Genomic DNA, 22,903 nt, shown 5'->3' with positions numbered 1-22,903 from the left:
TGAAATCCAGTGGCTTCATAATTCATAGACATTATACTTCTACTCTTTTACGAGGACCCCTCTGTTGGCTCAATTGTGCAGCCATGCATCTTTATTAGATTCAAACCATTTGTAAAATTTTAGTTAGTTTAAATATATCAATAATTAAAAAACAAAAATTTAAAGATTAATATTTAAAGGTGTTATCTTCTCTACTCTCAATAATATTTGTGTTTATTTTGTTACCTTTGTATGTTAGTGTAGTCTGCATTTTCATCTGGAATTTGCAAGTTGTTGGCGCCAGACCCCAAAACTATAATATCCATGCTTTTACTCAAATCTGTGTTTTTTTTCAAGGGATAATCATTTTTCTCAATTTCTTCCAGATCCTCAAGTTCCAAGTTAACCTGAATTTCTTGGCATTCTTCTTCTATAATGCTTTCCATCTTTAGATAACAGCTCACTTCTTCGGATTCCTGATCTTCATCTTCTAAGCTTATTTCACTTCCTTCAATTTGGCTTTCAAGCTCAAGGGAAACATCTTCTTTGAGATGATCTTTTTGTTCTTTAGAGCTTTCAATTGTTGAGGTTTTGTTATATGCACCTATTTGTTTAATTTCAATAGACTTTGAACCAAGATAATTGTTTTGAAGCTTTGTTGCATTACTATCCATTTCGCTTTGAATTCCCAATCCAACCCTATCAATGTATCTTCCTTTTACATATCTGGCCTTTTTCTTACCAGAATCCTTTTGCTTATCTAGAGAGTACCATAAAGCACCCAAACTAGTTATTAAAATTCCCAAAAGTAACTTTTCTGTTACTGTATTTCCAAATATAAAGCAACCAAGCAAACATGTAAGGAGCTGCTTTACATTACCTGCAATATTCATAGCCAGGGGTGAAACTATGGAAGAGCTCATCAAACTCAAAATATTTAAACCAAAGGCCATGACTCCTGCAAAGATGAGAAAAATGTTTGTTATTAAGAATGAAACCTTATCCATATTCTCACTTTGCTCTGATATCTTATTTATCTCTCCGAGTATCACCGAAAAAAACCCCAAAGTTAAAGAAGCCACAGGACCAACATATTGAAGCATAATTATTGGGTTAATTTTTAGATTCTCAACCTGTAACTTTTGTGCCACGATTCCTTTTAAAGAAGAAACACAACATCCCATAAGTACAATAAATAAACCATAAATACTGAGTTCTGGAGTTCCATTCACTGTGATAGCTACTCCCACTATGACCAAAATTACAGGTGGGATTTGGGAAAGTCTATACTTATGTTTAAAGAATAAAATTCCCAATGCCATAGTGAAAAGTGGAATTGTGGTCCTTGCCATTTGATGTAAAGAAATAGAAACCAAATGCAGAGAAGCATTCGAAAACCAAATGTTTACTGCAACTATTATGCTGAAAACCAAGATACTCTTCTTCTCCTGAAAGCTCAATCCTCCAATTGAAGAAAATCTTGTTTTCTCCCCAAATTTTTTACTCACTAAACCTCCAAATATGTGACTTAAGATAGAAGCAATTATCATGTGAATTAAAGACATTGTAATAGGATATGGAAAATATTGATTCATTAGCCATTTAGAGTATAATGTAAATACTAAACTTAGTATAACCCACATTAAAAAAACTATGTGTTTACTTTCTACCATCTTTTTAACTCCATATCCGTGTTCTATCTTGATATTATTTTCCATCCTTTATTTACCAATTTAGATTCTTTTATTATTAAAAAATGTATTTTAGTTGCAAGGTTTTATAATTCCTATGGTAGCTCAACCTTGATATTTTGGAGTTTAATTTTTTTTATGTACTTTTCTATATTATTTCTCTTTTTTCTCAAAATTTTCTTAAACTAATTCCTACCAAGCTTACGCCAATTCTTTTAATTTTTTCTGTAACTTTTAATTTTTTTTAAATCTGTGCGAGCCTCAACTGATCCACTATCACTATTATATTCATTTATATTCAAATTTATCAATCCAAAAATCACTCCAAATTTATATTCTCTCAATTTCCTATTCTCTAAACCTTATTGATCAATTTTTTATATCTGAAATTATTTTAATTCTCCCTGACACAATTTTACTTTACCGGTCTGCAAATATTTGCATGCAGTTGTGCATGCAACTCCCCCTCACATGCGCTTTAAGTTTGTTGCATGCCGGTACCACGTTTCCCGCCAAACCTAGAAACAAAAGGCGCGCACCGTGATAATGTCATAAGAAGCTGTTTATTTTCAAATTTTGAAAAAAAACGGGTTTGAAGAAAAGTGCAGAACTTGACAGTTTAAGATTACATTATCAAAAAAAGACTTACCAATCTCTATTTAGGAGTTTATTACCTACTTGAAATAAGTGGAATTTTTTAAGAAAAAAATGTATTTAAAGTTAAAACTTCTATACATTACATTCTAGATTATATAGATTTAATAATGCATTAATTCTTAAGAGCGAGAAACAAGTGCAGGTACAATAAAAAGATTGAACAAATAAAGGAGTTTCTTCTTTTTATTATTTTGAAAATAAATAGTTTTTAAACTTTTAATTTTAAGGAAAAAAGAAAAAATGAGCCTAATCCTGAAAAATTCTCTATTAAGACTTGGATATCCAAATTTGCTACGAGTATTACCTACTAGATATAAAAGATTTAATGCTAATCTGAGTTTCAAAAGAAATATTTCAGACTTTAATATGTCCAGATTATCAAATGGAATGAGAGTTGCAACCATGAAATTTGGAATCGACAGTATTCCAAATTCTCTGACTTTTGGATTATGGGTGGATTCTGGAAGTAGGGATGAAAAACCAGGTAAAAATGGGATTGCTCACTTTTTGGAACATTTAATCTTTAAAGGTACATATAATAGATCTAGAAAAGAAATTGAAAGTGAGATTGAAGATATGGGTGCTCATTTAAATGCTTATACTACTCGGGAACAAACCGTTTACCAAATAAGATGCTTTAATCAAGATTTACCAAGGTGTATGAATCTTTTGGGTGACATTATTAACAATTCCAAATTTTGTAAATCTGCTATTGAGCAGGAAAAGGAGGTTGTCTTAAGGGAAATGGAAGAAGTGAGTAAATCTGAGGAGGAACTTATTTTTGATGATTTGCACAGAGAAATCTATAAAAACCATCCACTTGGAAATACTATTCTTGGCCCAAAAGAAAATATTCTTAAATTTAAAAGAGAAGATTTGCTTAATTATATTCGTACCAATTATAATCCAGAAAAGATGATGATTTTAGGAGTTGGTAATATTGACCATAGTTCTTTTAAGAATATTGCTGAGACTTATTTTGGAAATATTTCGAATAATAACAGAAATTCAATAAACCAAAAAAGTGTTAATACTGAAACTTCATCTTATTACCAAGATCTGAATAACAACCAATCTGTTAAGAAACCAATATTGGTACACAGAAAAACCAATATTGATGGTAAAACTCTTCTTGCTATGGCATATAATGGTGTATCTTGGAAATCTAAGGATCTTTTTAAGATTATGTTTCTCCAAAGTATGCTTGGGGAATATGGAACGAATAATATCAATAGAGTAACTGGCTATAAAAACCAAATTCTTGAAAGAATTCTTTCTGGTATTAAAGACCACGTTGAATTTTTTGAAACTTTCAATACATGCTACAAAGATACAGGTGAGTTATTCTTTTCATTTTCTTTCTGATAATAATAATATTTATTATTATTATCGCTATTTTTTTCATTTATAACTCTTTTAAACATTTCTTTAGGCTTATTTGGATGGTACCTTAAAAGCAATAATGATCTCAGTCACAAAGAAATTTTAGAAAATGCCAAATTAATTAGCTCTAGGTTTAAGAACCTCCATTCATTGATTACTGAAGATGACATTATAAGAGTTAAAAGAATCCTTTCTTATCAATTAGCTTCATTATATGAAAATTCTGGAACACTATTTGAAGAAATTGGTAGAGATTTAATTGTAAACAACCATTATACCAGTATTGATGATAAGCTTGAACAAATACAAAAAATTGATCTTGAAGGTATTAGAGAAATTATTCACAAATATTTTCATTTTGATCTTTTAGGGTAAAAATTTACTCCATTATACCCACTTAATATCAGAAACTTTTTTTTTTCTTTGCTATATTTCTTCTATTCTTATCTATTTACATTTATTAGTACTCTTTCTGCTATTATTATCCAAAATATATTCTATTGATTTAAGTACTAAATTATATAAATCACTTTTTATTTCTTGATCATTATTATCATTTTGTTTGTTTTCAATAAAAAAATATCTCTTAATTTTATTTTCATTTTTAAAAGTAAACTTTATGTCATTAAAAATCCATTCCATATCACTATTTTTATAAGCTTTAAATGTCGTGAAAAACCTTATTAAGATAACTTCCTTAATTTTATTTTTGATTAACAAAGAAATAATTCTATCTTGAATAAATTCCCCTACAATTACTGACTCCTCTATTCTATACAAAGAATTAGAGAACTGAATTGCATCATTTTCCATCCAAAATTGTCTAAATAAAGATACAATCACATTTATATTTTCTTGAATTCTCATCATTGATTTATAAGCCATCTTGGCTCCATCATTTACCATTAAATTTTTAATCTTTATTATTGGAAGCTGCTTTAATAATTTATTATCCAAAGACAAATTAATAGAAAACTGATTATTGGACAAATCATCAACAAATTTTTGTGAAAAAGATGTACCATATACTTGAATCTTTTGAAGCATCTGATCTCTTTTTATGTATTCTTTTATAGTACACAATGTGTTTGTTATTTCCCATTTAATTTCTTCTTGTGAAAATTCAAGCTCATGTTGACTTTGAACCATTTCTGATTCATTTTTTAAAATAAAACAGTCTATTGGTAATTCCAAATCATCTCTCAAAATCTCTTTATGATAATCTATGTCATAGTTTTGAATATTTGTATGGTTTCCCTTATCTTTACTATCATCTATTATTAATCCAATTAACTCGTTTTTTACTAGAGATTGGAATAATATAATTACTTTATTCTCTGAATTTGGTAACATCTTAATTCTATAACTTGATTTTTCTAAATCAATATATTGGTAAAAACTGTTTTGTATTGAAATAAACTGATTATTATTTATTTTAAGATCTCTAGTTATTAATATCTGAAAAATGCTCAGATTTGAAATTTCAATATTTGGATAATCTCTTAAAAATCCATTTACCCACAATATAGATTTAATTAAGTGATCAACAGATCGTTTTAATCCAGAAAGTCCATTTTCAAAATATTGAAAATTTTGAATCTTTAATTTCTTATTACTTTGATTCCAAATGTTTAAAATCAAAGATTCTGAATAAGATAAAACATACTCAAAAATCAACTTTTTGATATTTAGTATTTTGATAAAGTCCAATATACTTTGATTAATGTATGATGTGCATTCATTAAAAATACTTGTTAAATATATGATCTTTATCTTACTTATGTATAAGCTTAGAAAAACACATATAGGTATTGAAAAGTTATATTTTTTAATATGAATAGTTTTTATATAAATGATAATTTCTTTCTCATTACCAATCTCTGTCTCCATTAAGTAATTCAAATTCTTTGCTTGTATTTTTTCGTGTATGTTTAATCCATTATAGATACTACTAATTATTGAAATACAATAATTGTTTTTAAATAAGTATTCTTTGTTAATAATTTCATTATAAGAATTTGCTAGTCTAATGAACCCATTATCTTTAAATAATTCATCTAATTTTATAGTTAAATCCTTCATTATATACATATTCCCGAGATTGGAAGAAAAGTTTTGGTATGGAATCCCAGGTATATCTTCAATAAAGATTAATAGTTCACCCTTATTGTCAAAGCATTCCAATTTTTCAATGATTATTTTTTTACTAATGAATTTATCTTTTTGAACTTTATTTAAAATTGAATTCTTTCTTTCACTTTGATTTTGTTCTGATTCATAAAAGTCAGAGGAATCTTCTGTTACAAAGCCAATTTCTTTAAAAGTAGATTGATCATTTTGTATATTTATTTCAAGCTTTTCCTCATTATATAAACGCTCCAAGAGATCTATGGAGCATCTAAATAAAATCGTTAGAATTATTCTTATGGAAATATCTTTTGGATTCATCATACATAATTCACAGCTGTTAATATTATTGTAATTGAATAACTTTCTAGTACCATTATCCTCAAAAAGTTGATTTGGGTGAAGTAATACAAAATGATTATTTCTATTTTGAACTGTTGCAGAAATTAATGTATTAATATTATTGTGAGAATTTTGAAGATAAGTTAATAAGTAATAATATGTTTGAATAATATTTTCATTGTGTTTTTCATTAATTTTCTGATACTTCGAATATTCAATATTATAACTCTCGACTCTTTTCTTTAAAAAGTTAACAATTTGTTGATATTTAAAAATCATATTGCTTTTGTTTACTTGAAGAATTACACTTTTTGAAAACATTCTTGATATTTCTTGTTTTAGACTTTTAATGCTGAAACATTCTATTAAAAATTGGTTAATAAATACCCAGAATTTATATTTAAAAAAGCAATTGTTCCACCTCTCAATTAAATCATCAGAATTTAACATTCTTATTTGGTTAATAATAGATGGAATTAAGCAATTAAATTTCTCATTTATTCGATATCTTTTGAGTAGCTCTTCATATTTTAAATCCAATATTTTCCCCATTACAATGTTTGGAATTAAAATGTCCTCCAACTTTAATCTGTTGATTTTACACTCTATTATAAGCTCCTTTTTATATAAATCTTGAAAAATACTCGATTTTAATTCTGGGTCTTTATATTTATCTCTCCAAATGTATGATATTATATTTGTTGAGATCTCACAAATTTTTGGAAAATAATAATTATTACCAAGAAAAGGGACAGAATACTCATTGTTGTTAATAGTTGTACTTTTCTCAAATTCGATGTAAAATTTGGATAAATCTAATACAAAAATATACTTTCTGTAAATTATGTTGTATTTATACCAAATTGATAATTGCAAAGACCAAACCATTTTGATAGAATTTTCAAATATAAATGATTTAATTATATGCTGAAACTTGCCAATAATTAAGATGGGAACATTCCAAGAAACAATCATTATTCCACTTGGGGTCAGCTCAAGAATGATCATGTATTCTATTATAGTATCATCAGTTGAATGAATGTTTACTGTTATACAAGGTCTTTGCTTACCTCCAGAAATATTAAAAAATGAACCATAAAGATTCATAAAATTTGAATCACTTCTAGTATCAGCAATATTATTATCATAACTAGAATCTTTATCTATTTCGTATAATGAGTCCACCCAATCAGTAATATTTGAGTCTGTTTGTTCATATATATCATTTAAGTACTTAACATGAGACTTATATTTCAAAATATGCCATCCACATTCTTCAAAATCAGTATCCTTCATTGATTGTCTTTTTTCTATGGGAAATTTGATATTAATCGAGGAGTTATTAGATGAAGAAATTCCGTCTTCTTTTTTCAGTACCCTTTCATTTATATCTACTTCTTTATTATCATGAATTATACAAGTATATCCAGAAATAACTATCTTTATACTATTCAATTCTGATAGCATACTTTTCTCTTTCTGAATTTTACTTATTTCATCTCTAATTTTCTTAATGAAATCAGCTATACTCCAAGAAGGAAAATACATTTGAGTTTCATCATTTTCTCCATGAATATCTTTTATAATTAGACTGGGAATTGAATAACTCTTTATCATATTATCGTACTTAGAAACTAATTTTAAAGGTACAAATCTTTCGATAGTTTCTCTATTATTTATCATCAATTGAAAAAAGCTCTGAATATCATCTCTATATTTGTGTATATCTCCAATTGTTGCTCCATGAACTTTTGGGTATTCATTATTTAACAGAAACGAATAATAACCTGAATTTTTATTTATTTCCTTATCCAATTCTTTCTTAGAAAGTTGAAATTGATTTTTGACAATCCAATTATCCTTAATTGTTAACTTTAGTTTAATTAATAACTCCATAAATACTAGGTTAAAAAGTGAATTAATAAACATGATTATGCTATTAGCCTTATGATTATTCTCATCGTCCATTTCTGATCTCTCATCCAAATAAATTGGTTTTCCTTTATAATATGTATCTGCTCCCAAGTAAATACATGGCATTAAGTATATAAGCAAATCATTATTACTAGAATCATACTTTTGTGTATTTAATAATTCATAAGACGATTTTTTTTGTTTTTTTCTTTCATCTAAGTTATTTTCGGGGGTTGTATGGGCTGATGAATTCTTTCGTATCTGGATTAATCTGCCATCTAAATCTCTTATTAAATTCCAAGAATTTGTTTCATTTATGGTATCATTGTTTAGGTTATCCGCTTCATTATTTCTATACAAAAACACAAAGTCTGATATCTTACTAAAATCCCAATATGGGCTTGGAAACTGATATATTTCATCTTCAAGTACTGGAAGTAAGCAATCATCAAAATACTTTTCTAGATTTAAGCAGGGATCTTGACCAAACTTGTTCCCTGCAGCCCATGGATCAGAGGTGTCTAGAATTCGGCCATTGATTCCAGAATAGAATGATAAATCTATCTGGTATTCCAATTCCTCAGATTTCGAATCAAAATCAATATTTCTAATAAATATACGAATACCTCGATCAATTTCTTCATAGCTTATGTTGTAACATGTTAATATAGTAGTCATTATTGTAAACAAATCCCCAAATTTCAATATTATATTATTTTGTTGTGCCATGTTAAAAACTGAAGCACCTAAAAAATTATGGTATGTTTTGCTTAATTTTAAGATTAATGTTAAGTGATAAGGGGCTTCAAGCTTCTGATTTGAATCATAGCTCAATTCATTCTTTGAATTCAAATAAATTTCTCCAACTGATTTCTCATAATCAGCTTTGGGGAGTATTATGGTGTTAAAACTATTATTCCAATTTGAAATAAGTCTTTGTAATGCAAATTTGAGCTGTCTATAAAAATATAGTTTTGTACTCTTTGAAGGTTTTCTTTTTCCAAAGAAAGAAAGAGAAATTCCAACTTTCGACTTAAGCTTTGGGACATTATTTGAACTTGAAGGAGAGAACTCAACAGAATAACTTTGATTCAATTCACCCTGGTTAATTAAGTCTTTTCTCTTTTTTTTTTGTATTTTCACTTCCCTATTCCTAATATCGATAAAAAGATAATCAGGCTTAATCAAAAATATGGATCCAGTTCCTAATGTATTGGTCGAAGTTATTGCATCTTCTGAATATAATAGCCATCCTTTTGGATATATTAAAGAAATGAATTCTATTTCTTTTGCAGAAGATAAGACCTCAGAGCTTTTATTGGGTTCTTTTCCGGAATCAAAGTTTCCAAATAAACTTTTTTCAATTGAAGATAACTCTTTGTTGTATCTATCAATATTTGAAATGTCCCACTTTCCCCCTCCAAACAAGATATCTATCAATGGAGCATTATAGAGCCCAGAAGGAATTTCAATAAATACTTCTTCATGTTTTTTTAGCCAAAATATATAATTAGGTACTTTAATTGTTCTTCCATCCCATAAAATTACCTCACCAGGCTTTTCGTAATAATCTGGGTCCAATTTCCTTTTTAATAAACTACTAAAATTATTCTTTTTCATCCTTCTAAATTTTGCTGGGGAAATTTCAAAAGGTACTTCATAAAGCCATTCTGAGGTGATAGAAATTTGTCCAAAAATGTCCTCCTGTTCATTTGAGTCTAAAATTGATATTTCTGGTTTCTTCTTTTCGTTTTCTATTCTTAGATTTGAATAATCAGATGATATAAATTTAGGTACCATCAAAGAGCTAACCATTCTTGAAATAGCAACGTTCTGTAGTAAGAAATCGCATGTTGCTTCTTTCCAAATATCAATAAACCTACTTTGCATTGTTGAAAAAATAAAATTAATAGATTCATGTAAACAGTTTTCCTCTATATGAAAATCACATATCTTACACTTAAATTTACTTTGTGAGCTCATTTTCATTCCACAGGTAATTGAAGATGGAAAATAAATCTTTAAAGCAAGTCCTAGTACTAATTCGTTGTTTACCAAACCATCTGGGTTATAAATCTCTGCAAGTACTCTGGTATGCTCTAAAAGGTTGTCCAAAAAGCCTCTTCTGAGTCTGCTTTTTAAGCTTGGACTTGCTATTTGCAAATTATCCATAGGAAACTGAGATCCATGCCATATTAAAATCAAATGTGGTTTTCTTTTGATCGGAAAATAATCAGCTTGAGATGAAAGCAGGTTAATTACAGCAATATCATTTCCAAATTTAGTTTCAGATTTTAATAAAGGAAACTGAATATCTCTTCTGAGAATTACTGATCCAGAAGATATCAATTTGTTTTTTTCAAAAACTTCCTCGGAAAATAGTTCATCATTATAATTCCAAATCTTCTCCTTAATTCCTTGTAGGCATTCTAGCAATAATTCACGGCCAAAACAAGCAAACAAATTCATTCTATATGATTCATCCCTACTTTTTCCCCAAATTTCATCTCCATGTATAAAAGAAAGTTCCATAGTCATATCAGTCATCCAAGAGGATAATACGCTTCTTAGTTTCGAAACAAATAATTCTTTTTCCAATTTAATCATCGACCAGAGTTCCATATCTGTCCTATTTACTCTAATGTATTTCTTATCAATAGATGTAAAAATAGTTACCTTTAGTTCTAAATCATCTTTTTCTGTCAAACTTTTCCAAACAAGGCAATGAAACCAACTGGGACTAAAACTTAAATTTTTTTTGAATCTTTTCCAGAATCTTATTGATTCAAGGTAAGAAATCCCCAAGTTTTGTTTATTTTTCATTAATGATATAGCTACTATAATATTCTCAGTTTTTCCCTTATATAAATCAAGTACTCCGCAAAATACCAAAAAACAATTCAAATCTTGGCAATCAAAATGAACTAGTTTCATTCTTAAAGCATTCTTCATACGGCTTTCAAGTTCCTCACCAATAAATCCTGCTAACTTATCCAACTTTTCTAGCCCCTTATCCAGCTCTACATTATTTCTGAATTTTCTATATAGGACTATTTTGAAACTGGAAAGACTGAGTTTAAATCTGAATATATTGCATTTTAAATACTTGCAAACTTCCCTTCTAACTTCATTACATTCATTGATATCAAATGTTATATCCGAGCAAGTATCTGGATCAGAATTACTTCCCTTTTCTGATAAAACCTCCTGATCATAACTTAAACCAAGCAATAAGCTTTGAAAACTATCTTGGTGGGTGTTTTCTTCTTTTATAAAATCGAATTCTGGATCTAAATCCAGACCAATTCCACTTACTGATATAGGATTTTCTATAGAACTATTCTCTAACCCATTTATATAAATTGATTCTGAATCTATTTTTGATGATGGTTGAGCCTTCTCCTCATTGAATTCATTTTCGTTTTGTATCTTTGCAATATCTTTGGAACAAATTGGAATACCCAATAAATAGTATTTTGAAATCATTTTAAATTTAATTGAATCCCAAATCTCTTTTACTATAGAAATATATAATTCTACGAATTGTCTAACTTTATTCAGTTTCTTTTTTTCAAAAATCCCCATTTCTAGATTTGCCTTTTTCTGTGTTATTCCAAAACAAATATTGTAATACGAACAAAGATATATTCCTAATATTGAGCTTGTTGGCCCATTAGAACTGGATCTGTGAAGTTTAATATGAGTAATTATCATATAATCGTAGATTTGATTACTATGTAACCTCCTTATTAAATTCCAACTTTTGGTTTTCTCTCTTTTATCAGAAAAAATTGGTTCCAAATCTTCACTTATTATAAAGCTATCCTGATCTTTAGACTTGACATCCAGTTCATCTTCATCAATAAACAATATTGTATACCATTCATTTTCATCCACCCTAACAGATCTGTCTGTGATTTTTGATATTTTATATAGGAACTTCTCAAACGAACCTTCTGATGCTCCTTCCAAATACTTTCTCCTTGCTTCAATATCAGAATTTTTACCATTTTTGGAATTATTCTGACAAGTAAACAAATTGTTTGTGTTAATTAGAGGTATTTCTATCAAACATAAAGGCTTAAATTGATTGATAAATTCTTTATCCAATTCATTTTCAATGGCTTCGTAATTGTCACTTTCTGCACTAGATTGTGAAACTATTTTAAATTTGTCATTATCATCTGAATCTGTCTCCATTTCATTATTATTAAATGTGAGAAATAAATTCGAAATTTCTCGAATTGATAGTGATATTTTATCGTCGTTAGCATAAAATGATTTGTTTTGAATAATTCTCTTGTATTTATTAAATTCTTTGGACTTTTTAAGACCACTGAAAAAGATATTATAGTAGTTAGAATTGATTGCTCCAAATTTATTTCTGTATGCATTTTGATGAAAGCTTTCAGCTTTAATTTCAGAGGAATCCTCATGGTTACTTTTTTCATTTATCTCTTCATTCATATTTCTAAAATATTCAATATTCTTTCTTAAATGACTTGAAGTATATAAATAATCTATTAATGAGATTGTTTGTATTATTTTGTTGTCTTGATAGTGGATTCTTTCAGCAAACTTATTAAATAAAAAGAATTCTCCATTATTCTCATTAATAATATCAGTTCTATCAATAGAACTTGCCATTAAAGCTCTGCATGTTAGCTTGCTACTATTTGCATTGTTGTCAAATTGGAACTTAAGGTCATAAATAAACAATACTTTCAACCTGAAGTTTTTAGTAATCTTAAGATCACTGGGTTTATACCAGGTTGAATTTAATTGATCTTTGTAATTTATCCTATTAAGCAAAATCCAACCATCCAAAAATCTGGAATTTGATATAGTCAATATGACCCTTTCATTCAAATTCATTGGTTCCTGCTCCTGATGAATATGCTTTTCTTTTTCACTCCAAAGTACGTAGCTCCATGACTTTTCCAAGCATATGGCTCCTTTTGTACTACTTTTTAAAAAATAACTTGTTCTCAATGATATTCTCAATAAACTTAAATCTGCATCTTCAGGTACAATTCCATATTGCATAATTTGCTCCTTAAACCACTTTGTATACTCTTGGCAATATATTGGACTGAGACCATAAAATAAGATGTTAAATTTCACTAATGAAGATTGGCTTTCTATTTCTTTACTTTTATTTTTCCCATGATCAGATGTTTTGATAATAGTTCTTTGGGCTTTCAACCAAATTGCAGTGATGTTTTTCGCTTTTCCAGACAAATTAGAATTCTGAGTCTGGATCAAAGAATCATTACTTGCCCAAGATCTTAAAATTCTCAAAATTTCAAGGTCCTCAAATTTCATTCCCATTTCTGTAGTCTTTATCTGTGGAAACAGATTATAATACATCAAAATTCCCTCAATTTCTCTTGATGAAAAATCAAATTCATCCTGTTGGTTTTCTAGTATAAAGGATTTAAACCCTAAATCCGTTAATTTGGCTTTTAGCAAGTCCCAAGAACCTTTAAACCCATCAAAAACTTCTTCTTTAAATAAAGTTTGGTCACTATCCAATATAAAATCAACTTCATGCCGAATAATGTACGGAAGAAACAAACTATTCAGTTCTTTTGGAAAGGTTGGAATGTATTCGCTGTTTTTTGAATAATTTTCAACTAAGCCTTCCATCCAAGTATCCAATAATCTGTTTTTAAAAATAAAGGAGTAAAGGAAATAAGTCAATATGTAGGGCTTGCTGGAGAAATTGAGCTTCTTAATCTCTTCTTTAGATTCCAATAATTTTTTAAGTAATGAAAATTGATCTGGGGTAGAAATGGCATTTCCTAAATTCCTGATATAAAATTTGATGGACCAAAATTCTGAACAGTTGTCTTGAAAATCTTTATAATTTTCAATCAAACATATAACTTCAACCAACTTATGAAATTTTGAAAATAAAATGAGTGGAATATCAATTTTTGATTCTCCAACAAAATTGAAACCATTCCTTAATTTATTTACTAAAAGTTCTATGAGAGATAACCTTTGATTTACTTTATAATTATAAATCTCCTTCAACCCATCTAATATGTCTTTAACTCCAGATTCAGTTTTGAAGGGGATATTGCAAATATCGGGCCTTAATAGCAAATCCTTTGCTATCTTTCTCGCATCCTGCTCATTTACTCCATACTCACATACCGTTAAAGTTGAATTAAAACTAGTAGCAACAAATTCCAAAGTATCTAAAGAAGGAATTAATCCAATTTCTGACTCTTCAAGGTCCATGCTAAACTTTTTAATCACCAAAAAATGAATCTGAATATCATTTGAAGAGCAGTAACGTAATAAATCATTATTTTGACAAAATAATGAGGAAGAATTTCCTTCTGAAAAAAGTCTGGAAGATATTATTCCTGTTGTTATTACAATTACTGAATGAGTCCAAGAAGTTGAAAATGAGTTCAGTAATTCAAAAATTTCAAAGCTGTACAAGCTTTTAAAAAAGTTTATCTCACCTTGTGTGAACTCCAAGTGGGTTTTTAAAATCTCCTGAATAACACATTGCAAATGTTCTCTGAAAATTTGTTTTTCACTAATCCAAGAAATGATTGGTATTTCATAAAATACCAGCTTAAAGCAAGGCTCTTCTTGATTCGTTCCAAACAAAAAAACAGAAAACTTTACTTCTACCCCATCTTCCATATACTTTAAATATTCCAACAACTTCGAAACTTCGTTTAATATGTTTTCCAAACTTGATAAAAACTCATCTGTCCTTGCTCCCAATTGCTCTATATCATCATATAATTCTGAAAACCATAATAATGACCCCAAGTCCAAAACAAATACCAAATGCATGCCTTTGCACACATTTCTTATTATTGTGGACACGCCGGTATTTAATGAAATAATTTTACTTGCAGTGTTGCATGCAAAAAAATCATTTGGATTGCCCTTTTCGTAAATTAAATAAAGAATTTTTGAGGAAGAAAGTATAATCGAATTTTTCGCATTTCGGGTTAAACAAAAATTAGAATTGCTTTGTTGCTCCAGGTTTAGTCTATTTTTGAAAATTTCAAGGAAGAAATCCTTAAAATCATCGCTAAAACCCTCTTCCTTCAAATCTAGAATAAATATTGATGGTTTGAGGACCGTCTTTAATAGTTTGAGGTATATTATATTGGCTTTTGGTGAAAAAATACAAATTTCTGTATGAAATAAACGGTCCATTATAAATTAGTATTCTTGGCCATTTATCAGGAAATATTAAATAAGAAATAGTTTTAAATAGACTTTTACCTGAACATTAATCAAACTGTAAAATATTGAACATTATTATTTTACAAAATTTACGTCAAGCAACATTTTTTTTTTTAAATATTTATTTCTCAATTCCTAATTGTCACAGACAGATCAAGAAATTATTGGCGGGGAAGAAATCATAAGAAATATTGCATAAAATAGGCAAAACAAGCAGAAAGGAAAAAGATCAATAAAAAACTGAAAAAAAGTACAAACTATATTAAAAAACTCCTGGGATATTATTAATTATTTTATTTCTAGTTTTTACCTCTTCATGAATTTAGAAAAAAAAAGCCAATTTGAATATTAACCATTATTAGATACTGTTGTAAACATTAAAGCAACCCTCAACCCCTAATAATTAGAGGTAAACACTTACCAAAATTAACGAAAATTAAGTTTTTATTAGTGCATTGAGCATTTCTGAATTCACAGAGATTTTTGTATGTTACTCCGTTGTTTCCACAGTGAAGATCGACCTGATCATCACATTTAACTATGCAACCTTCACCTCTGACCCTATCAAATGCAGGAGGGAATTCTCTAAATAGTTCTTCAACAGTGGAGTTTGCTTTAATTTTTGGGGTTGCCTCACTTGCGATTCTCAATGGGTTTAATGATGTAGAATTAGCCGTGCTATTGGATTTCTGCTCACTTAATGTAAAATTATTGATAATAGAGCCTAATTCAAATATTTCATCTAGCGCCTCTAAAACTCCTGTATCGTCCATATTTGTGAGTGTAGAATTGATTGATTCGTCTTTCAAAAAGTTCAAATCAAAATTTACAAAGATTTCGCCAATTTCGAGGTCTTTTAGATCATCATTAGTAATATTCAATGGGGAAAATAATAAATCAAAGAAGTCCAAAACCAAATCTACTCGGTTTTCAATTTCCTTTGATTGATTACTTAAAAGAGCCCTAGTACTTGTCTCTAATGGATTGGTTGTGTTCATGGTTGGATTGAATATTGAATGTGGAAACAGAGTTAAACTGTTTCCAAACTTATTGTCAAAGGTATCCTTAAGGGTTAATTCAGTTAAATTTAGAATATAGTTGGAAGCCATTTTAAAATTGTCCGTGGAATTTTTGGGAAAGATACAATGGAAATTGGGAATTGCTGGAGTTTCTTTATTAGATGAAATGTTTAACTCACAATTGTCAGCCTCATCCAAGTAGTTATTGGTTCCATTAGAAGAATTTAATTCTTCAAAAGTAGATTCCTCTTCTAAAGGAAGCAATAATCTGTTCATAGTTTTTTTCTTGTCCCCATTAATGTTTCCAATATTAGTAGAATTATTCAGGTCATTTTTTAAAGTAGAATTATAAATATCTTTTAAATTGTTAATACTCATCTTACCCAAAGTTTGAAGAGCAAAATCCACTAACATAAGAGAATTCAAGTAATTATCTGTATTGTTAAAGTTTACAAACCTGAATGTAACGTTCAAGCTATTGTGCATTCTCTGATCAATTACACTGAAGTTATCTGCTTTATGTGTGTAAGAATTCTGAATTTCCTCCAAACCATTATAACCAGAATCTGGAGATGTAAGGTTTTTATCGTTATTGTTATCAATTTGTACATTATTTAGTTGATTTAAGTAATTCAGCATCTTAGACTTTTGGTTTTCCAATATTTTAATAATCGTTTTTAAAACTAAAAGTGAAAGTCTTGAAAGGTTGTATTTACCATCTGACAAAACAAATGAAGAAATATCGAAATTCTCCACAATAACATTAATCATATTAACGTTATATTTATTAATACCTTTATAAACTGAGTCGTGGCTACCCATGTAAAATGATTTTTCTCTATCAATCTCATCACTATATACACCACCAGCCAACCTTAAGTCTTGTATATTTTCATTATCTGAGCTAGATTCATATTCTAAAGTGCTATTTTTATCACTATTATCAACTTTTTTATCCACTAATTCAACTAAGTTTTCTTGTGTTTCGTTTTTCACTGATACGATCATGTCAGAATTCACCTCTGAATCTCTCTTTAACATACCACTTCCTCTTAATAACCTGCTATTTAAATGTGAAGCACCATTTGTGATATTCAAATTACTAGAACTATTAATAACCTTATAATTTGAACTAATACAGTCAGAAAGATCTAGAATTGTTAAGTCGCTGAATTTAGCCTTTGAAGCCAGAAAATCACACTCAGATTTGTAAATGACCATATCTGAGCCACACAAATTCATAAGGTTTGAATTACACCTAATTATTTGTTCTCCTCTAACTGCCAGCCCTGAGATGGGCAGAAAAATTGAAAGAAGAAATTTCATTATTACTAAACTAAAATTCCCTTTAAATTATTTTTATCCTATGCTTTCTCTTTCTTACTAAATTTAAACTTTTGATTCTTTTTCCAACTATTTGTTTACAAAGCAGATTCACTTATTCCACATTTATGGCGTTCGAATACAGCTTATTGAGTAAATAATTTCATTAAATTTACCACACTTACGTTTTACCCTTCTTACCTTTATGTCATGCAACTTTCTTTTCTTCCCCCCTAATTTCAAATAATATTGTTGTGCGAGACAGGACGTTCAACGACGTTTGCCAGCCATGCCGCCTTGTGAGTTTAAATTCATAATGCGTTTTGGGAGAATGTGGGGTGGAAATGTCAACAATTTCCATGCAAGCTAAAAGTAAGCGTAGGGCTATACAGGGGTTTTGATTTAATTCTTATTATATAAAAACTAGAATTCAACTTTTTATAAGATTATTTTGGGTATTTAGAATTAAATTAAGTGTGAGGCAAAATTATGTGACGCGGAAATTAATAAACTAAACAATTTTTAGTCATTTATTGATAAACCGCTCACTGGCCTACATGCAACAGGTTTTGAAGGAATGGGAAAAGTTTTTTTAAAAATAATTTTTACATCTGGCATTAAGTTGGGTTCTTGTTCCCGCCAAAACTATTGCATTTAATGCACATTTTACGTTAATTTTTCTTGTCAAATAAAAGTTCTGTATTATATAATCATAAAAATTCCCTATAAAATTTTTGTTTTAGCAATTGAATACTTTTCTATGCATTAAATGTAGAAGATTGGATTTTTAAAAATTAGAAGTGATAATAACTTGAAATAAAAATGAAGAAAAAGTTATATATCAAAGACTAGTATATTAAGTGTTAAATCAATTATAGAAAATCATTTCTTAAGTTAAATCTAGACTCAATTTAAATTATGCGCATTCTGTCTCATTTCACTGACCAAAAACTTTATCTTTTACCGTTTCCTTAAGTAGATTAGAGACCTGCCAAATAGCCTGAGTGTCTATTTTTTTGTTAATTCCCATAACACCAGTTCCAGAATTGTTAGCAAAAGAACCCGTGTTATTATCATTTAGGTGAATATTAGAAGAAGTTTCTACATTCTGATTCCCATTACCCATAGAAAACCATCCACCTATCTTTTCCTCTGTAAAGTTGGGATTGCTCGTATTGTTAATAGAATCCTGACTATTAACTACACTGGAAACTTTGGGGGCAAGACGGATTGAATCTGATTTGTTGTAATTCTTAAGAATATCAGAATAATGGGTTAACAGGAATTGTCTATAGTCATTATTAGCAGAAACACTATTTGAGTCTATATTGGCTTTAAGAGTTTTGTCATTTGCAGTGGTAATTTTGTTTGAAATTGATCCCCTAGAGGAGGGATTTACTAAAGGTAGAGTAGGGAACCTTTGTACACTACTTGCAAACAAATTTTGCACCTTGGGTAGTTGGTGGCAAGCCTCCAAGTTATAGTTCTCCCGAGCTTCTTTTAGAAGGCTAATAATTCCGTCCTCAATAGAAACCATATCTTCGGGAGTCAAAATGGTTTTTACTATATCCATAGTTGGTGATAATTCATCTTTTGAATTTATACTAACTCCATTATCATGTTCAATAGAATAGTTACAGACGGAAAATCTTTCACACCATATCAGATCACTGTAAAGACAAGAAACAGATTTAACTAATAAATCTTTGTCATCATCTTTTAATTCTTTGTTAAAGTTCTCATCATTTTTCAAATTTCCAAGTTTAAGGTACAAGTCTCCAAATGTTTTTATAATATTTATTTGAAATGGTAAAATATAAGATTTAATGTAAGATCTGCAAACCAAGTTAAAAATAGATCTTTGCGACTTAAAAGCTAATTGTGTTGAAATCATGTTCAGATCAAAGCAAAATTCCAGTAATAGAGTATGAGGAGTCACTGAGTTATCTCCAATAAAACCAAATTGATGGTACAAAGATGTGAGTGAGAGTACTTCTTTACTATTTAAACAGTTACTTTCCAACTTATCGTTGGTTCTCTGTAAAAGTGACTGATATGTACATATTTTTTGGCAAAGTTCCTCCCTGTGAATCATAAGGGAATATATAATGGTTTCCAATGTCCTGATGCTTTGAATGTGTCTGAAAAGGCACTCTGGGCTAACATAAGACTTCGTAAACTCTCTTAATGAGCATAAAATGAGAGTTTGAGTGTTTTTAGATTCTTCATTAACCTGGGAAGAATCCTCTAAAGATGCAATAATTTCGCTACAAATCCTTACCAAGATTTCCCAGTTAATATTCCGAGGGCCAATATTGTTATCTTGAGTCAAAATTTGATAAGAAAAGCCAAACTCTTCTTGGCCAGTTGAAAGGTATTCTATTAAAGACGATTCCAAAAACTCCAACTGCTTTCCCTGAATTAAAATATTGGAGAATCTGTGAATCTTTGCCATGGAATCATCCTCATTTTTGACTAAAATTGTAGGTGCCTGCTTGAAATCCCTCCCTTTAATAGACCAAAAAAGGATTCTGTTAAACTCAATAAACTTGGTTAAAATGGAACTAAAGCACTTTTCGGAAATACTTCTGAGAATAGAATTCTTTTCTGAAGGTTCGACTTTGTCAAGAAGCTCTCCAGTCTCTTTTATCTCGTTAATTAGTATCTCAAAAGACTCATTTTTGGATATCAGCCACCTAATAGTATTATTATCCTCAAAAATATTGCTCATCTTTCTGTTGTAATATGACTCAATATCTTCCTCAGGTCTCAATATTAACTCCAATAACTGATTTTTATTCCCAATTATTAGAAATCTTATCAGTTCCTCTTCAATAGTGGAAATCAAAATTGGGAAAAATGAATTCTTCAGTATCTCTATACCGACCCCATGCTTTATTGTACTAAACAGATTCAAATATATTTTAGAAAGAAACTTAAACCTAAAATTGTGATTTATTTCTTCAGACTTTTTACTGTAATAAACATCTCCATTTTCTATATTGTTGGTTTCAACTACTTTTTCTCCTCCCATAGATCCAAATTCCTCCAATAGAACTGACATAAGTCTTGATATGTGGCTACTATTAGTTAATGTCAATAAACAGGCCGAAATATGATCTAAAAATTGAAGCTCAAACCACCCCCTTTGTTTGAATTCAGAACACACTATAGAAATAGACTCTTTGAGCTCATAAAGGTCAACTAAAACGGTCATAGCCATCATGAAAGTTTGGCCAAGCTTATCATTAAATTCCTCCTTCTTCCCAAGATTACTATTACACGAAATCCTTGCGTTCTTTAAAATTTGAATGGTTTTATCAACTCTCAAAATTAAAGCAGTTTCCAGGATAGTTTTGAAATCTGATTCAATATGTTCTAAGTGATCAGTATGTTTACCTTCAATCTCTAATAGATACCTGATCATGATTAATTGGGCCAATTCAACTGAATTAAGCTTCTCACAACTTTGAATGAAAGTATAACAATTACTGGAAATGCTTTGTTTAATAAAGATAGAATCCTTAAATATTGTATTTTCTAAATTTGAGGAATCTTCATTTATTAGCTTTTTATACTCTAAATACAGCTCATAACTTTGTATAAAACTCTTCTTTGAAAAAGATTCCAAAATACCGAAGTAAAGTTTCTCATGTTGTTCCTGATGACTTAAAATGGAGTTTAGATCCTCCTTTCGAATCACATCTGGTAGTTCTTCTTGAACAAATTTAGAAACTTTATCTCCAAGACTATCACTAAATCTTTCAATATCCTTAAGTAGCTCATAGGTACTGGAATTTAGTTTTGTACTTGCATTATATATATTTAAGACATTTTGGCCAAAATCAATCATCAAGTCAGGATTAGATCCAATAACTTTCTTAACTTCATTTGTCCTGACAAATATCTCTTTTTTGATCCTGACCAGAATATCACTAATTTCATCTAAATCATATTTTTTGAAGAGATCTGTTACTGATAATGCCTGGCCATCAACAAGTATTGTCATTATTTAATTAACCAAAAGCAAAGAGAATATTGTAAGATTTGCATCAAAAAAGAAAACACCCGGAAAGAAGATCTTTAGATAACTTACTGTAATTACCAAGTTATTTTTCTTTCTCACTCGTCACTTTTCTTTATTAAAATTTAAAGTAATAAGTTTATTAATGCAATTCACAATAATACTAATCCTGAAAGTCTTTTTAAGTAATGCAGTATGTGGATCTCTAGTTATCTTAAAAACTTCCTTATTCAAAATAACTGTTGTGCAATATTCACAGGTCTTTTGATTTCCATGAATAAGTCATTCAAAAAAAAAATGTATTTTTTTTTATTATTTTGATAGTCCGATACCGCGCCCCACTCTTTACCGGTAAATGAGGCGGGATGCTGCAAACAATTATATTAAGAGCAATCAAGCCAAAGAAAAAAATAAAAATATTTTTATTAATTCGTTTTAGCTTTACTGGAGTAATAAAAATTAAATTTCAATAGAAAATGCAGAGTTCAAAAAAACACAATTTAATTCTTATAGGAGCTCCGGGAAGTGGAAAAGGTACCCAATGCGAATTCATTAAGAATGAGTACGGACTGGCCCACTTATCTACTGGTGACATGCTTAGAGAAGCAATAAAAAATGGTACGAAGATTGGCCTAGAGGCTAAAAGTATCATGGATTCGGGGAAATTTGTTGGAGATGATATTGTACTTGGATTAGTTAAGGAGAAGTTTGATTCGGGAGTGTGTGTAAATGGGTTTGTCTTGGATGGATTTCCAAGAACAATTCTCCAAGCTGAGGGCTTAGCAAAAATATTGAGTGAAATTGGAGACTCCCTAACTCATGTAATTTATTTTGATATCGATGATTCAGAAATTATTGAAAGAATCTCAGGAAGATGTACTCACCCACCATCCGGTAGAATTTACCATGTAAAGTTTAATCCACCCAAACAACCAGGTATAGATGATGCTACAGGTGAGCCTCTTGTGTGGAGGGAGGATGACAATGCAGAAGCTGTAAAGGTCCGTCTTGATATATTCCACAAACAGACCGCACCATTGGTGAAGTTTTATGAGGAATTGGGAATCTTAAGAAAGGTGGATGCAAAACTGCCTCCGAAGGAAGTTACGGAGCAGATCAAAAAGATCCTGGGAAATTAGGTTCAGAAAGCAGCATTAAAACTTCAATTTTAGTGTTGAAAGCATTAATAAATTAGTATAAACTAAGTTAAATCATTTCTT

The 22,903-nt window shown here is 29.4% G+C and overlaps 6 protein-coding genes across 6 annotated transcripts; 2 read left to right on the top strand and 4 right to left on the bottom strand.

Annotated features, from left to right (window-relative positions):
- Window positions 1-221: 221 nt before the first annotated feature.
- Window positions 222-1,697, bottom strand: cubi_02108 (uncharacterized protein; the record flags this gene model as incomplete). The annotated part of the gene is made up of 1 exon (XM_029019120.1): window positions 222-1,697. The coding sequence occupies one exon, from the start codon at window positions 1,695-1,697 to the stop codon at window positions 222-224; it is 1,476 nt and encodes a 491-aa protein (XP_028876594.1).
- An 870-nt stretch (window positions 1,698-2,567) lies between these two features.
- On the top strand, window positions 2,568-4,085 carry cubi_02107 (mitochondrial processing peptidase beta subunit; the record flags this gene model as incomplete). The annotated part of the gene is made up of 2 exons (XM_029019119.1): window positions 2,568-3,663; window positions 3,760-4,085. The coding sequence occupies 2 exons, from the start codon at window positions 2,568-2,570 to the stop codon at window positions 4,083-4,085; spliced, it is 1,422 nt and encodes a 473-aa protein (XP_028876593.1).
- Window positions 4,086-4,157: 72 nt separating this feature from the next.
- cubi_02106 (uncharacterized protein) lies at window positions 4,158-15,287 on the bottom strand (the record flags this gene model as incomplete). Its single annotated transcript, XM_029019118.1, has 1 exon — window positions 4,158-15,287. One exon carries the CDS (start codon window positions 15,285-15,287, stop codon window positions 4,158-4,160), a length of 11,130 nt encoding a protein of 3,709 aa, XP_028876592.1.
- Window positions 15,288-15,706: 419 nt separating this feature from the next.
- cubi_02105 (uncharacterized protein) lies at window positions 15,707-17,662 on the bottom strand (the record flags this gene model as incomplete). Its single annotated transcript, XM_029019117.1, has 1 exon — window positions 15,707-17,662. The coding sequence occupies one exon, from the start codon at window positions 17,660-17,662 to the stop codon at window positions 15,707-15,709; it is 1,956 nt and encodes a 651-aa protein (XP_028876591.1).
- A 934-nt stretch (window positions 17,663-18,596) lies between these two features.
- On the bottom strand, window positions 18,597-21,668 carry cubi_02104 (uncharacterized protein; the record flags this gene model as incomplete). Its single annotated transcript, XM_029019116.1, has 1 exon — window positions 18,597-21,668. One exon carries the CDS (start codon window positions 21,666-21,668, stop codon window positions 18,597-18,599), a length of 3,072 nt encoding a protein of 1,023 aa, XP_028876590.1.
- Window positions 21,669-22,159: 491 nt separating this feature from the next.
- cubi_02103 (adenylate kinase) lies at window positions 22,160-22,822 on the top strand (the record flags this gene model as incomplete). Its single annotated transcript, XM_029019115.1, has 1 exon — window positions 22,160-22,822. One exon carries the CDS (start codon window positions 22,160-22,162, stop codon window positions 22,820-22,822), a length of 663 nt encoding a protein of 220 aa, XP_028876589.1.
- Between the last annotated feature and the right edge of the window lie 81 nt (window positions 22,823-22,903).

Source organism: Cryptosporidium ubiquitum (assembly GCF_001865345.1).
Source record: "Cryptosporidium ubiquitum isolate 39726 chromosome Unknown contig_12, whole genome shotgun sequence".
Taxonomy (NCBI): Eukaryota; Apicomplexa; class Conoidasida; order Eucoccidiorida; family Cryptosporidiidae; genus Cryptosporidium; species Cryptosporidium ubiquitum.
This window is presented reverse-complemented; position numbering and strand designations above follow the sequence as displayed.